The 17,678-nt window shown below is 34.6% G+C and overlaps 2 protein-coding genes across 4 annotated transcripts; both read right to left on the reverse strand.

Annotated features, from left to right (window-relative positions):
* Positions 1-1,306: 1,306 nt before the first annotated feature.
* Positions 1,307-4,725, reverse strand: LOC140883354 (protein trichome birefringence-like 25). The gene is made up of 3 exons (XM_073289787.1): positions 4,169-4,725; positions 3,326-3,603; positions 1,307-2,310 (listed from the first exon to the last, which is right to left on the reverse strand). Exons 1-3 carry the CDS (start codon positions 4,422-4,424, stop codon positions 1,528-1,530), a joined length of 1,317 nt encoding a protein of 438 aa, XP_073145888.1. The 5' UTR covers positions 4,425-4,725; the 3' UTR covers positions 1,307-1,527.
* Positions 4,726-6,522: 1,797 nt separating this feature from the next.
* LOC140881212 (uncharacterized) lies at positions 6,523-10,783 on the reverse strand. Of its 3 annotated transcripts, none has more exons than XM_073286343.1 (6): positions 10,669-10,783; positions 10,309-10,407; positions 7,863-10,044; positions 7,712-7,772; positions 7,395-7,618; positions 6,523-7,045 (listed from the first exon to the last, which is right to left on the reverse strand). In XM_073286343.1, the coding sequence occupies exons 3-6, from the start codon at positions 9,932-9,934 to the stop codon at positions 6,970-6,972; spliced, it is 2,433 nt and encodes an 810-aa protein (XP_073142444.1). In that variant the 5' UTR covers positions 9,935-10,044; positions 10,309-10,407; positions 10,669-10,783; the 3' UTR covers positions 6,523-6,969. The 3 variants fall into 3 exon arrangements, with proteins under 3 accessions (XP_073142444.1, XP_073142445.1, XP_073142443.1); XM_073286344.1 differs by having other exon boundaries at positions 10,635-10,678; XM_073286342.1 differs by lacking the exon at positions 10,669-10,783 and having other exon boundaries at positions 10,309-10,624.
* Between the last annotated feature and the right edge of the window lie 6,895 nt (positions 10,784-17,678).

Below are 17,678 nucleotides of genomic sequence, written 5' to 3' on the forward strand. Positions count from 1 at the left end.
ACAGACTGTCCCGGATTGTACTATATTGATAAAGTTTTCAAAAATGCAATAATTTTATATATTTTTTTAAAATTTTATATTATTTTAATAAAAAAGCCAACATCTTGTAACCAAGATGAAAGGTTACAAGATGAAAAACCAAGAAAGCATCATATGATAAGTCTAGGACTAGAAAAAACAAATTGGGCCAGCATATGTGCCGCCGAGTTAACCTGTCTAAGTGTACGATTAAAGCCCAACAAACCCGTCCGCCAACAAAATATATATTATCTTTTTTCTTTAATAAAATTTGAAGGGTATTTCCCGAAATTCACATTTTTACACCAAAAGAGTTTTCTGTTTTTATTTTTGAGAGTACACCAAAAGAAATTTTTATAAAGTGCTCTTATTTATAATAGTAACTAATATTCAGATGCACGTATTACGTGCTTGTATAGCCAATATTTAAACAAAAAAAAAAGAAAAATAAATGGTGAAACGCAAAAATGACAAATCTATATATAAGTCGTATGCACACTTGTTGCGTGTGTGATTGAAATATAAATATTATTTATTGTATACATATTATTACAAATCAATTTAAATTTAAAAATACAATGAGTTGCATGTGTGATTAAAATATGAATATTATTTATTGTATATATGTAGTATATCTTTGTTTCAAATCAATTTAAATTTAAAAATAAAATAAAATCACAAATCAAGATTATAATGGACAAATGAAGTTTAAAATAGAGACAGAGATTTTGTTTTTTGTTTTGTTTTGTTTTTTTTTTTTTGCTTTTTGAAGGATATTTTAGATATTTCGTCTTCGGCTTCACCAAATTAATTTTAATTTGGTTACTATGTGATGCTCTTCTTTAATAAGATAGTTACTCTTCTTTAATAAGATAATAATAAGAAGTAAGATAAATATCCACAAAAAATTATAATATTTTCGTAATTAAAAAGCTATCAAAAAAATATTAAATTAATTTATGATCAATTTAACATTGCGATGAGTCGATGACAAATCATGGCACCAAAAAGTCTCAAGTTTAATAATATAGTATAAATAATATATAGATGATATACTCTTCTAATTAATGAATATTTTTACAAAAAAAATTTGTGATTTGTATTTATTTTAGCCTAAATCCGGGCGATTTGCTCCTATATTCTGAAGTAAACTAGTTTTTCAGGCCGAAAAATGGGGCTCGATTCACGTTATTGGTAATAATTAGTTACCTATCTTTACAGATTTGTACGAGTTTTCTTTGCTACAAAGGTTTTTAGAACCGCAGTCTCATGTAACGTTTAACAGAACAATAATTACATTTACAAATGTATACAATTGTTGTTTCTCCAGCCATGCAGCCATCATCATATATATGTAGGCTATACAGATACTCCTCAGTCCTCTCCACTTCATAATTGAAAGATGGCTAGTGCAAAAAAACATATATAGCCAAATTTACACAAAACTTGTTAAGGAATAATATACACACCTTGAAGTAGAATGGTACAAAACTTGAAGTCGAACCGATGTCAACTCGATCGCCGAAGAAGCATTTCCATCATCAAGTCATTCCATGAGTCTATAGGCCCTGGTAAGCACCAGTGCAAGCAGTCATTCTGAATCAAGGCGTTTTTATCTTTCCCTGCGTATGGATGGAACTGTCTGTAGACTCCGGGATGCCCGTCCGGCCTCAAGAGCGATAGAAACATCGTGTCAAATAGTTTCAAAATCGTCCCATTCTCAGATCCTATAGTCTCTGCACTCTTGAACTCTTCAAGTTCGATATTTCTCAGTATCTCATCTATGTCGCTTATCTCGATATCACCTTCTTTGAATGGCCTAGTCCTGTTACAGTAGCCACCAGAGCTCCATTCTCCATTCTCAAAGTGATCGGGGGTTATGGTTCTAAAGAAAACATAAGGCTTGTGACTCGAACTTGTGATGAATTTTAAAGTGGAGTTCAGTACCTTACGGTAAGCGTACTTGAATCCCAGCTGTGTTATGTTCTGATCGTGACAATTGTGGCAGCCTACTATGGTTTTGTTCTCATAGTAGAGTGCAGATTTGAGATACCATTTGCCTCCGGCTATTATAATGTAATCGAAATTGTGGTACTGCTGTGTCCACACCGCGTCCAGCTCATCGAGATGAAGCTGGATTAAACCAGACGAAACTCCATTGTCGTCTTCAAACGTCGTGGCTTTTGCCAGAAAGGGAGACCACACCACTGAGACAGTGAAGTGATGCGAGGGAAACAGCCATCTTCTGTTTTTGAATGTTGAATCGTGGTACACTTCAACCGATTGTTCGGTCTGCAAGACGATAATTATAAGCTCATTAGACAGCTCAAGACTGACGAAATAGAGGCATGCTGTCCGAAAACACGCGTATGAACTCCAAAATCTGATTTAAAAAGTGGAGAAAAAGCAAACTTCTATGCTTCCGACTAGAGGAAAAATGACAGCATAAATTTATTTGATTTTTTCCATCTTGAACTCTCATGTCCTTCTTTGCGTGTTAAAATCTATTCTAACTCAACCACATTGTTAACTAGATGATTTCATTATCTATGAGAAAATGCATGAGAGCTTGTTACAGGGAGGACCCAACGGAGGAAGAAATCAACGCGACCACGCCCTCTAACAAAAAATTTTCAAATTTCGCATTAAATCTTCTCGAATATCAAGTACCACATACGTTCGTTCACCAACAATTAATCACAAAAAGGAAAAAAAATTGTCATATGTAATTCACAAGTAATTTGAAAGGAAACAGAAGTTTGACAGAGACTATCAAACTACTTGAACAACCATACATCAAATCTAAGCAGCTGTAAATTAGACATTACACCAATTCCAGTGCTAAGGAGTAAGGACCAAAGTTTCAATCATAGATCTTGGATGAGAATCGCATCATGTGCATGAATGTGAAAACATAGATGTCTTTAAAGGGACCCTTAATCAATCCTCAGCCATAAGTTTTTATCATAACCGATAAGGCCAACAAAAATCTTGATTATTGCCTCCAATTATTTTAAACTGATAGTCAGTTACTGTGGATGAACATATAGGACCCTCGAAGCACAATACTTTTGCTAAATAATGTAAACAAAATCCAAGACGACAGCTTGAATCTCCTAACATTTATTGTCTAGTTCTCCAAAGTTTTATTTGGCGAGACATGAAGTAGGTCCATCCATATAGCAAAAAGAATGAAAGCACACGTGAAAATTACTAATTACTCGCAAGACTCTTAACTTCAAACTCATGATCACAGAAGAGTTCCCAAAATGTAATCTTCATAGAATTCTGGTCCTCGAAAATGTACCTGCGAGAGAACGCACAGCAATGATTGAACATGATTGCGCATAATCGAGTCACCAATAAAGGCTAGTGACTTGTGCCTCATTATATGGAGAAATTTCTTAGGATCAAACTTGGGCAAACTACAGTCCCTCGGGTTCCAACGCCAGTATAAGTAATCCGAATCCGGCCTTCCGTTGTTGATACAATTTTGGGGAGACTCAATGGTGTAGCAGGTGGTGTTGGAGTAGATTGGACCACTGGGATCTGGAACCCAATCTCCAATAAATAAATTGCAGCTCTCTGCATCAGTCAAAAATCAAACCAGTGGCATGTAACTTTCAGACTCAAGAACTCGAAAATCGTCTTAAATTTCTAAGCCACATATTGAACCAGGTGAACCCAATATTCTGCACAATTTGAATGTGTTTGTGTTTGAAGAAAAGTGTGCCAACAGGTACAGTTGAAACTTGAAACCACTTTTCTAAAGAGTTGGGGATCAAAGGAGTGTGGGGAAACAATTTCACGATTTAATGTGGTCCACAGAACTGGAAACATTTGCCCAGAATGATCAGTACATAAGGAGGCCAACAAAAGTATCTTTAATAAAATATACAGAGTTTTGCACATACAAAAATTTTGGACATTTGAACCTGAAATTGCAACTAAAACTGATATAAAACATGAAAAATATTTAATTTTCTCAATTCTCGATTGCATGATGTTCACTTTTTGAAGCCAAAACCAAGGAAATGGATAAAGATACAATCTTTTGGCTCTGAACCCAGACAAGAACCGAAACTGAAACAGGGGCAGGGAATATCATGCATGGAATGAAATCAAGAAAATATGCGCCGGAAATTCTCACCATTTCGAGAAGGATAATAATGATCAAGATCCAGCAACAGATCGTCGGTGATTTCTGGTGGCTCCGCCACATGTGGTGAAAAATGATCGTCCGCATTCAATGGGAGCTCAACATCATCGACCACAGAAGGTGAAAACAGTAGAAAACTGGAAGAAAAGAGGCGATAAGCAAGGCCCAGTAACAGAAAGCACACTCCCAATTTCACGACAACCGACGAGAATGGGCTCCTGTAAACATTGTAGCTCAATTGTTTCATTTTTTTCTCACCTCTGGGACCTTAATACATTAATAAGAAAATACAATATAAATTTTTGGGCCTCTGCATTAGAGACTGACATAAAATAAATGGAAAGAGCGGAAGAAGAAATAAAGAATGATGCTTATACATATATATATATATAATGTTTTAAAAAGAATTCTTGAAATATTGATGATGATATAAAAGAGAAGCAATGGCAAAAATTTTTTATTTGAAAGATTAAAGTAGGGAAGTTGGTTCACTATCCCAAAGGGAGCCTTATCTAGATGTGATCTGCCCGTTCAAACCAGCCATTAATGAACGAATCCCATGCACCAAATCTTGAATTTAGATGAATGGCAAATGGGTTGGTTTATTTATTTCGTAACAAAAAGATAATTCGATATTTCTCTTAACTATATATTAATAATCTTGGCATACATGGACATCAATTTTTACTATATTGAGTTTGGTATGAAGTGTAATATTTTGAGATTATTTTTTAGTTTGGATTTAATATATTTTATTTTTGGATGAATAAACCAATCAATGTTATACAGAATATATATGAATACAGCTCAAAATAGACCAAGGATAATTACTTTAGGAGTCTTTAAGTTTGATGTTAATAATAATATTGTAATAAAGAATCACTAATTAAAAATATTATTCATGAAAATCAAATATCGACTCATGGCATACTTTATTTTATATCGAACCAAGATCCTATTTGGTATGCCTAAGTCTAACACTGTTAAGTGTCAAATGTTCAATGCAAGTGTGTTTTTTGCATCTTCAATCCTTTGGAAGTTATGTTTTCTACGTATATGTTTCTTTCATAATATTATTTATATTTGTCGGGTGTGTATTTTTTGCTTTGAAGAAAATATTGAAACAAATATCTAAGCAAGTCAACAATTTTAAGCCCTTTTTTTAAAAAAAAAAAAAAAAAAAAAAAAATAATAATAATAATAATAATAATAATAATAATAATAATAATAATAATAATAATAATAATAATAATAATAATAATAGGTCGCCGACAGTTCAATTATAAATAGAGACAATACCTTAATTAAGGAGGATGAAATTTTATGAACCCATAATTTCAATCGCTGTCATAACAGGTGTCGTGGGCCTTAATGGGCCCTCTTTCCAAATTTTCAATGCCCCTTGGCCTGTTAACAAAAAGCTGACTATATGACCTACCGCCCATATTTCCTCCCATGGACCAAATTGATTAAATTGTTTTACATAAATTATTTCTCCAAATATAATATAAAATTTAAATGTTTAAATATTTTCTTCTTAAATGGCCTGGACTTGTTTCAGGTCTCGTGTGCTTGCAATTGTATATTCATTATTCACACATTGGTATGGGATAAATAAATTCATACAAGATTGGCTTAATTTTGAAATTTAAATATACTTATTATGGATAAAAATAATAAAATAACATATTTGTTACACATCACCCATTGGTTGTACAATAAACCCCGATAACAATTATATCTTATCTGTCTTCGTTTTACTGAAGTTATTATCCCAAGTTGTTTCACTACAAACTCTTTTTAAAATTTCAATTTTTTCCATGTTTTACAAAATATCACTTTGTTTCTTTTTACCTGCGTATTAATTCACATGCCATAGATTGTTACAAGGGCCGTTCGAAGTATTTTTTTTTTTAATTGACAGCATTAACAATTTTGAAGTCTATCAAAGAATCGACCAATGTTATAAGGGCCGTTGGAAGTATTTTTTTTTTTTAATTGACAGCATTAACAATTTTGTGCCCGGGTGGGGTAGCAACGACCCGGATCTTATTGCAGGTCAAATTGATCCGGGCCATTGATGTGGCATCAGGGATATTACCCTGATGCCAGCATCGACCATTCCCAAAGAATCCTCGAAACTAATTGAACCCTGTTTTGATCTTCATGAGAAAATAGTGAATATAGTTAAAAAGCAATTTAATTTTTAATTTTAGAGTTTCATCTTGATTTTGATTCAAAAGTTCAATGTTCTGGATGTTTCATTCCCAACCCAATTCTATCACTGATACTGCAGAACAAAATGCTTCTCAATGGGGTTCCATTACACGGTTTGCAGACAAAATCATTCACATTCACATTAAATCCATGAAATTATCAAGTACAAGAATCACATCTAGTTACAAAATCCTTGATACATAAAACTTAAAAACACAAGACCAAACATCTGGTTATCTACATTTTTTCCAGGACACGGTTGCATAGTCGTGTCCTGAATAAATAAAGAAACGAGGCAATGCTGTTTATTTTCACAGGAAAGAACTGCACAGTGTCACAAATCTTGGAAGCTTAAAAAAGGTAAAAAAGAGTTTACAGCATACATGCGAACATCATGGAGGCAGCCTGATGCAATCATGCACACATATATACACTAGTCACAAACTGGACAGGAACCAATCAAATCAAGTATTTCTCTTTGGTGTTTCGTGCTCTTATTCTTTGAGAAAAGAAAATTGTTTTTCAAGGAGGATTCAGGCATACGAGTAGTCGAAAACTATACGAGTCCAGAGTCCTCAGACAGCTGTAGGTTGTGCTTGTGCAGCTTCATTGGGATCCCTCATGCCAAATCCATGTTTTGCCTTCTCCACGCTGCGATGTATTTAAGTTAGTAAATCATTGAAATGGTCCACATTGATTACACAAATTAAACTTAGTTAAAACTACTAAGAAGCAATATTCTCATGAGACATCGTGACAGATGAAAGATGTCCAAGTCCAAGGAAGTTGCATTTGTAATGAGATGCTTGGATATTGAAATCTCCACCAAATTCAAAGCTCTGGAAATTGTATAAGTCATATTTGCACAGGCTATGGTGATGCCACATTATAAAAGTGACCTTTTTGTCAACAGTAGCAAGCAATTACTTCATGCAGCGGAGAGAACATGAAAATTCAATAGGCGATTCGATAAACTCCACACAAGAAAAGAGCAACTCACGTTGGGGCAAGCTTGCCTAGGCCTGTTAGTTCCTCACCGCTATCCTCGTCCAGGATTCTTCCAGATATCTCAAGAATGTATGACTTATCTCTCTCAGTTGGCATCCCCCTCCTTCCCAACAAGTTCAGATCTTTTTGGCCGAGTTGTCTGCCATTTACATACACGCGTGTGTTTCCACCAGAACAATTTTCAGGCATGTGATGGTGAAATTCTGGTATAAATGGCTGCAAGAAATGGTACAGAAATTATAGAAATGATGATTAAAAGCTGTTGTGGAACTTCAGGTCACCATATATTCTAGAAAACAATCAACTTACAGGAATTATGCCAAGGCAAGGACCTCCCATAACGCCCCAGAATCCAGCTCGGAAATCATACCTAGTGAAAGAAAATTAGCAAGTAAGCATAGTTGAAGAATAAAAGGGCACTGATCTGATTTGATACCGAGGAAGAGCGTGGAATATATACCAGTAATGCCCTGGGTGGATTGGTCCAGCAAGTCTTTCAGCTTTCTTGATGAACCTGTCCGAAATTAAATGCCCGTTAACAGTGACCTTGGCCTCTTCAGGCTCAAGAGTTTGATTGCTCTTATTTGAATCTTTAAAGATCCTATCTTTAATGCCAGCAAAAAATGACTCGGCTCCACGCCCTCCTTGTTTGCTGCTTCCATCACCGGAATCAAAAGTTGTTCCGGTATTAGCATACTCATTGGTTGAAATATCTATCTCAGTCACTGGTGACGAATCGTTCATTGAAATCTGCGTAGTCGATGTCTTGCTTGGCAATATTTTGTCACTTCCAAAATTGTTCACTCCATGATACTCATTTTCTACAGGCATTGAGCCAGCAGGAGGTGGAGTTCCTTTGCTCCTAGCCGGCAGCTCATTCAAGTTGGAACCTTTTGGTGCGGCAGTTGAATTTTCACTATCTGGCGTAGACCGACGATTTTTAACATCCATAAACTCGTTATCACGTCCATTGCCAGTTGAAAGTTGTCCTAGTTCTCGATCCATAGACCGGAAATCAAAACGTGAATCATCCAAATCATAAGATGAAAAGATCGTTCTAACTTGATTTACACGACCATCCACATGTGTCGGTGGCATGGCCGTATTTTTATCAACTTTTACAGGAACATCCACTTCCTCCACCTCATCAATTAAAACAACCAAGTTCTTGTTCGAAACTGCAAAAACAATCACAGTGGAACACTCCCCACATCTCATTTTCATTCTGTCACTATTCTGGTTTAAAATTTTCTTAGGTAGCTGGAGCAACTCAAAACAACTGTGGCACATAAGGAACGGAGCGCCGCCAGCTATAGGACAACAACGTCGTCCACCAGAAGATAAATGCACCCTGTGAGGACGGGATCGAACAGGACCATTAACTTCAGGGTGTACTTCACTAGGCCATCTAATGTTTAACTGTGGATTCTGGGATCTGACAGATGATGAATTGGGCATTGTCCGGTTATATTCTCGCGAACCAAATGAACCATGATTGCTATGATTATACATCATGTCATTCTGGACACCGGAAAACTTATGGCCATATGCAGAGGATTGAAAAGAGAGAGGATCTTCTCTCTTGTTGCGGCACTGGAAACAAGAGCAAGATGGATGGTGACGGCTAACATTAGGAGCATATGTATCCATTGAATCTGTATAAACATCATTCATGTACCGTTCAGGAATATGTGCACGAGATGGCTGATATTGATTAAGAGCCGGCGCTTTATGTGGGTTTTCTCTTGGCATCTGAGACCTTAATGGATCCCCATAACCCCGATCACGACTTGGAGGATATTGTGGAGGAAAATATCCATTGCTATCCATTTCTTGCCTTCGCACCAACGGAGGTGGATCGTCGTATTGAGTTTCATAAGACGATCTTCTAATCTGTGAATCGGTATGCGAGTGTGGGAGAGCTCCCCTATTCATTCCCAATGATGTATCGACATTAGAATGTTTAGATACATATGGTTCCGGATGAGCTACTCCCCCACCAAAAGGAACCTTTTCTTTCCCCTTGTTGGTCTGATCTTTTAGCTCATCCAACCGCACGGCTCGATTTCTTCCAGCATAGTCAACAGCATTGAGCTCATCCATATAATCACCCCCATTCCTCATTGGATTATCAAAATCATAACCAGACTTTGGCAAGAAATTCGATGAACCCTCATTTGAGTATCTCATCCCCTCATTATACATTCTCTGAGGCCTCCGAAAACCATTCATCTCACTTATATCTGCGTTTCTTACATCCGCATCTCGCTTTGATCTCCGGAATCCAACCTCTTCTTTATCATCATGCACTCCCAAATGCTCAAAATCCGGAGCAATTTTCGTTCGGAATTCGTCTGATCTTTTCTCATGGATTGCATCAGCCTCAACACCCCACTTCTCCTCTTTGTTCATCAGATGAATCCTACGATTTTCAGCACCCTCGCGCGAAATCCTCCTCCTCTCCGCTCGACTCGAAGAACTAATAGTTGATCTCACATCGCTTTCTGAACCATCATTCATGTCCATCATCATTCTCTTCGCTGAAGCATGTACTTCCTCAGAATGATCGGAAGGTGTCTCTACAGTACTTTCCTCACCAGATTTCTCAAACGATTTGCCAAAGTCAACACCTTTGTTCTTGGCTAAAAAGTCAAACATTGCAGCAGAAACCAAAAAAAAGAATCAAAGAATGAAACAACCCACCACACCAATTTTTTCAACGTTTCCGGCATTAAAAAAAATAAGAAAGAAACTACGGAGAAATTTTCCAATCATATCATATGTAGGATGAAACATGGAGCTAGACATCCTAAAAAAAATCACATCCCAGAATTTTAGGTCTCCTTTTGAAATATTTACAGCAAAAAAAAAAAATTAAAAAACGATAGAAATCGAAGGAAATGTACCTTTAAGCACAGCACCACAACCACCACACTGGTAAACAGAGTAATCGGTGACCTCTGGGAGTATATTGCCACACTTTGGACAACGAACTAACCGAACTTCTGCAGATTCAGACATTAGTTTTACACAAATTTCAGTCAATATCGAACAAGCCCACAAACATATTACACACGCACATGCGAAAAAAAAAACGAGAATTTAACAAATGAGAAATAGCTTGAGATTTTGAACGATTTTTTCCCAGAAAATTCTGCAGCTGAGCCGCGGAATCCGCGGAACACCAACAGAAGATAAAATATATATCTTTTCAGGGAGAATCCGAAGGTACCACAAACATCATGTGATATGGCTACTTCCGTTACCTTTGCTCAGTTTCTTGGGGCTCACTTGTGCTTGTTTTTGAATGTGTGGCGTATTTGACTATGTACAATTTCATAGTCTGTATTGTAATAGACAAGGATGTTGCTTATTTTTTTAAAGCAAGTTAATTGAGTTTACGTCGATTTGAAATAATCTATTTATTTTATATCTGTCCGAAAAATAGTAATTTATTTACATAAATAATTATTAAATGGATTTGTGCGAAGATCTCGATCGAGGCACCAACTACCAAGTTCGTTCATGTAAAAACAAAACAGAGCACGTCCGAGGTTTTAAAAGAAAAGAAAAATAATCTATAGAAATACAACATTAAAATTATATATGTTGAAGTGTGATTCTATCATATTAAACGAGAATAGAGAAGAGATCAGATCGAAGAGTACAAATCAGATGAGTTCATGGTCAGATCGAATACTGAGATCAGATCGAAGTTGATGGTCAAATGATTTCTTTGGATGAGTTCAGACAGATCGATTGCTCGAGTACTAAGACTTGGTTAGAAGTCAGATGAATTGTCCGTGAAGCTGTAAGCTTGGAGACAGATCAGAGACAGATCAAAGTACGAGAGCAGATCAGATGAAAATGAGAAGACTTATTGGGTTGGACTATGTTGACTTTATAATTGAGCCGTAAGTTGTTGACCTAAAGCCCAAGAAGAAACTCGGTTTAATTATATATATATATACAGATCGAAGTTACGCCAACCAATATAACAGAAAATCACATTCTTCAACCTCCAGGAAATATTTGAGAGAGAAGAAAAGAGAGATTTCAGAGAAAAAAACTGGGGCGCAGATTGTGACGGGAGAATTCAAGGATTACAAGCTTGAATTGTGTCTGTATCTAGCATTAAATTTTTTTGGTCTGTCTCTATAATAAGCTCTGGTTTTGAGCTTGGATTTCTTCTGTTCGTGATTAATAAAAGTGTTGTGTAGCTCTCCCGTGGACGTAGACAATTTTTTTGCCGAACCACGTAAATATTTGTCTTGTTTAAATCGTTTTTGCATGCGTTGGTGTTTGATCTGAGTTGTGTGTTATTATTCATCTGGGATTGTGTTATTGTTCTTGTTTCTGTGTTTACGTGGTGAATTATGAGAATATTGAATTTAGTTTGATTGATTCCTAACAATATATATATATATATATATATATATATATATAGTTTTGCTATCCTGCCCACCTAATGTGCCCACCATGAGGTGACACTCAACTATTGAACGCACAATTCATCACATTCAATAGTTGAGTGCCACCTCATGGTGGGCACAAGAAGTGAACAGGATAGCAAAATTGTATATATATATATATATATAAATATATAACTAACCAGGATGGAGATAGAAAATTCAATTAAGGATGACGAAAATAATTTTTTTATCGGACGAAAAAGACGGTGTCGATAAATTATTTAGAAAAAAATCAAATTTCAGTTTTAGTCATGCAATTGTTTTTGGTAATTCTAGTCCATTTTTATTGAAGTGCTAATGTGGCACTATACACTCCAGTGTCATACCAGTACTGCATTCTTCCCATGTCAGAGTCAAGTCGGAAAAAAAAGATGAAATTTGCCAAAATAACAAAGGTAACAGACTAAATTTGAAATTTTGACAGCATAGATCAGAATCACAATCTAAAAGACAAATATATATAACCAAAAATACGATTTTTCTATCTTTGTGACTTGTGAGTAGTACAATGCAACGAATATTTTTATAATATATAATTTATTGATTAAGTTCAAGTTCACTTTAACTCTAATTATTAGATCCGTCCTTGATGATAATAAAATATTAATACATCACATATTTAAATATGGAAATAGGTTCATTGCGCTGCATAAAAAACAAGTGAATGTATTATTTAGCTAACATTCATTCAGAGTTAATGAATGGTAATCCCTATCCCGTTCACTTACTTGGACGAATAAAATAACGAGTGATACTATATATGTACAGAGGGTTACAATTTACATATTGTACTTGAAATTATATAAATATTTTTAATGTATTTTGGAAAGAGTTTTTTCAAATAAAGTGAAGTGATAATTTTATAATTTCATGTGCAATAATATTTCCCTAAAAATATTACCAAAATCTCATTTCTAAACTTTTTAAACCGTTGTATATATTCACATTGAAAATGTATTTGAAAAATTTTCATTAAATAAATCCTTGCTAATTTTTTAAAAAATTGGAGAGAAGTTACCAGAATAATTCTTTGGTGCCACCGAGACCATTAGTATAGTCAACGAGAATTAAAAGTCAATGAGTTTGGGTTGCAAAATTCTGAACAAATATTTGGGAACACACCAATCGAGTGAAGGAGAATCAAATAAGAAGTGGTTGACTTGACCTCACTACATCTACAGCCTGTACGTCAGTTGCGCCCTTCTCTATTGTACCTTCTCTTTGCATCCGTCTTTCGTTATTAAATATTCTTATAACACAGTTTTATTGATTTATACGTGTGAAATGGATGATTAGGATATATTTATAATAAAAATAACATAAAAATAGGATTACTGTATCGTAAAATTGACCCGTGAAATCATCTCCTTAGAGTTTTTTCTACCATATATTCTTGCATGTGATCGTGCATATACATACTTTTTTATTTTCATGTTATTTTTAGAATTGACATAATGAATTAAATATTCAAAAAATTAAAAATTAAGATAAAATTATATTTAGTAATAAAAAAAATTTAAAACCAAATAAGATATGATAACTCTAGATAAATTAGTTATTTTATACTCTTTAACATTATTAGTATTAACGTATTTTGCACGCAATGCGCGTGCATATAATAATTTTTTTTAATGTTAATTGATTTTCATGTTATTTTTAGAAGGAGTAAAAATTATTTTGGTATATGAACTATTGATAAAATGTCAAATTGGTACATGAACTATTGAAAATTATTTAATTGATATATAATCAAACTCAAAAGTCAATTTTGTCATTTACTTAAATTTTTTTAAAATTGAATATTGTTATTAAATTGATTAATTGAACTATATACATATTTTGTCTTTTAAATTATTATATTAATCACAATTATAAATATAAATTCATATTTACTAATTACTATACAATAAAAAGAATATTATATATCATTATACGAAAAAACATTCGACGTAAAATTTATAAATTATAAATGAAAGACACACACATATATAATTTTTAATTTGATTAATATAAAGAATAATATTATAACATAGATAAACAGAAAAAAATATCTTTTATTATATATTTTTAATATATAATTTATCAATTGTTATATATATGTGTGTATGTGCATGTTTGTTTTAATTATGTTGGAGAATCAAACTCTAAAATTTCGGTGATTACAAAGTCAAAACAAAACCAAGTAAATAAATTAATCGGACCCATCAAATATTAAAAAATAAAGATCTCTATGAAAGTTGCCAGATCAAAGTAATGTGATGCAGATCAAACTACACCGGAGCGATTGACACAAGATCTAAAATGGTCAACAACCAGATCGAAGCTTTGTCAAAAATCTACCCGTTGCTATCATTGAAGAAAATGACAAACTCATTTAATGAGATTTTAAACGTTGATCGGCCTTCACTCGGCCTTCACTCTAAGTCAAGATTTGTGAGCCATTTATGAGATATGCTGGCGACTCAAAATCAGAAAGTGTTGGCGGCTCACTGATTAATTTTTGATGACTATATATACAAGTATTTCGAAGATTGAAGACACGAGACCAAGGAGTGAAAATTACAAAGCAATCGAATTTTGAAATAGCCTTCACTCAAACCCAGAAACTTATCAGATCAAAGTCTCGATACTCTGAGTTATAATATCTCCCAAATCGATCAAAGCTCAAAGAAATATTTCAATTCGATCCAGATCAAATTCATATAGCTTTCCAGATCAAATCAACGAAGCATACTCTGTTGCTTCATTTTGTAAACTTTAAGTAGAAAAATTGTTCTGCTTTGAGTTAGAATATTGCTAGGAGTTCCTTTCAAAAGATTGATTGGATTGGATTTGTACAAAGGGATTGTATCAAAGTCTTCTAGTGGAATCCTTCTGGAAACAGAAGAAGGGGTGACGTAGGAGAATTCATCTCCGAACATCCAAAAACAAATCTATCTCTCTACTGCTTTTATTCCATTTCATCTGCATTAGTTCTTATAAGTGTTCAATCTGCAAGGAAAATTACTTCCGCCTGACTTGGTCAGAATCTTTCAAGCAGATCAAAAGTTTTAAGCAAATAAAACTTTCATCTGATTCTAACAAATCAGATCGAAGTACTCTGAAATTTTTTAATTGTGTATTCACCCTCCCCTATACACATATTTCGATCCTAACAAGTGGTATCAGAGCGGTTCTTGCTTATCACCTGAATCGTCTCTTAATGTTGTGAATTTTCCTCGCAAGCGTACGAGTGTCAAGTTTTAGTATAATGAAAGAGAGAGTGTCGATCCCACAGGGAGTAAAATGAAAATATTCAATACTTGTAATTAAAATAGTCTTAATTTTATCTAGAAAATCAAACTTCGAGAATTTTGCAGAATAAATAAAATAAATAATGAGAAATTATCAAGCTCACACACACACAAATTTCAAGGAATTATCAATCAGAGAAAAATAATCCAGAGGTTTTTGATTTCACTTTATCTCGACAATATTCAATCCTAATTAATCTATTTTATGAATTCCCTTCGATTAATAACCAAGAACACTTAGATTATTCTATTTTCCTCTCCCGAGCAACAAATAGAGTGTATCAACTACAATTCGATTTCAATATCCCTATTAAAAATCTAGATGTAGTGATATGTGTAAAATTATGTTCCTTAAAGGTTCTATTAAAGCTATATACTCTTCCGAGCTATATAAACAATTAACAGTGTAGTTCCTATTGATCTTACTCAAAATCCCCTCTCCCGAGCAATGATTCTAAGTAAATATAACAACTCAATTTATGGCCAATAAATTAAGTAGACATTTAATTCTAGAAACACAATTAATATATAGAAATTCAATTTATTAAAATCAAAGATTCATGAATATGTCTCAACCAAGCTACGTCAACCTCTAGACTAGAAAAGTTTAGTTCATGCTCGAATTCAATAAAAACCACATCATGTTTAATATCTCAAACATAATTCAACAATCAAAAAAAAATAAAAAGAAGAAACAAAGCCGTAGTCTTTCTTCCGTGTCCGGTCGAAAAATCTTCGTCTTCGTTCCAAGCAATCTTCAGTTCTTCAACTCCAAAAACTCACAGAAGTGCTCTCTCAAATATTGTGTGTATTGGTGGCTGATAGATCCTCCCTATGACTCCGAAAAATCCCTTAAATATGACCTAACAATCGTCCAAAATAATACCAAAAATATCCCCAAAGCTTCCATAAACAATCGGACTCTAATATTCCAAACAGACGACGGCGCGGGCACGCCAGAAACAGGGCGGACGCGCTCTCAATTCGCAAAACACACTTTTAAACATTCTTCAACGGCGCGGGCGCGACTATGGTCAGCGCGGGCGCGCTCTTAGCTCGACTTTTCTTCTTGAGCTCTTCAGTAACAGCGCGGGCGCGCCTAAGGATAGGGCGGGTGTGCCTTCAGCTCGAACTCAGCCTTTTTTTTTTTCTCTTTTCCAACTCTTGAATTTCCTTGTAAACTTTCATCTTGAAAGCTTATTTCCACTTGAACACATCGAAGTCCATAACTTCCTACAAACACAAAAACAACAACAATTTCACGCAATATCTACCAATAAATTTCAAAAGTCAAGTAAAACCATATACAAATTAAGTGCACAAAATGCACTTATCACTTAATCTATGGAATCTTTAGCTATGACATCGTTTAGTAAAATTCCTATGTTTTCAAAAAAAGATTATGATGACTGAAAAATTCGTATGCAGACACATCTATCAGCACTGGATGATGATATGTGGTTCGTTGTAACAAATGGACCAATGAAGATTATAAAAGTCAACACTGTTGTTGCTATTACTGAAGGTGCTCCTCAGATGATAGAAAAACCTCGATTTGAATGGACTTCTGAAGATAAAAGGAAAGCCAATCTTGACAATGTTGCCAGAGATATTCTATACAAAACTCTGGACAAAAACATGTTTAGCAAGATCAAAAGCTGCACTACTGCCAAAGAAATATGGAAAAAGCTCACTCAATTGTGTGAAGGAAATGATCAAACGAAGGAGAACAAACTCATGGTGGCTATTCAAAAGTTTGACAATATCAAGATGAAACCAGGAGAAACAATGAATGAATTTGATGAAAGATTCAGCAGCATTATGATCGAGCTAAATGCACTTGGAAAGAGTTACAGCAATCGTGAAGTAGCACTCAAAGTCATATATCATGAGAGCTCTGCCACGAGAATGGGATGTAAAGATAGTCGCTATAAGAGAATCCAAAGATCTCAATAAGATCGAACTACATGATTTATTTGCAGACCTCAAAGCCTATGAATTCGAGCTGGGAGTTCGAACTGAGGAAGACACATCAACATCACAAGTCACCAAAGCTTTCACTGCAGCAGATGAAACTCCTGCAACTAAGACCGCAGAACAAATCAGTAGCGATGCAATGTCACTATTTGTAAAGAAATTTGGAAGATTCATGAGGAAGAATCAAAATAGTTTCCAAAGAGCTAACAGATCAAGTTTCAAATCAAATGAACCAGCTGAAAAAAATCGAGCTTGCTACAACTGTGAAAAAGAAGGACACTTCATAGCCGATTGTACCAAACCCAAGAAGGATGAGAAAAGAACTTCATACAAAAAGAATTCGAGAGAAGAAAAGAAAAGATTCAGCAGAAAGAAAGAACAAAAAGCCCTATTAGCAGATGAAAGCAATAGCAAATGGGCAGAATCAGATTCCACCTCATCCGACTCAGAAGCATCGTCAAGTGAAAGTGAAGATGAAGCTGTCAAATATCTTATGGCTAATGACGCTGACATTCCAGACGATGGAGAGGTACT

This window comes from Henckelia pumila, chromosome 2 (assembly GCF_033568475.1).
Source record: "Henckelia pumila isolate YLH828 chromosome 2, ASM3356847v2, whole genome shotgun sequence".
Lineage (NCBI taxonomy): Eukaryota > Viridiplantae > Streptophyta > Magnoliopsida > Lamiales > Gesneriaceae > Henckelia > Henckelia pumila.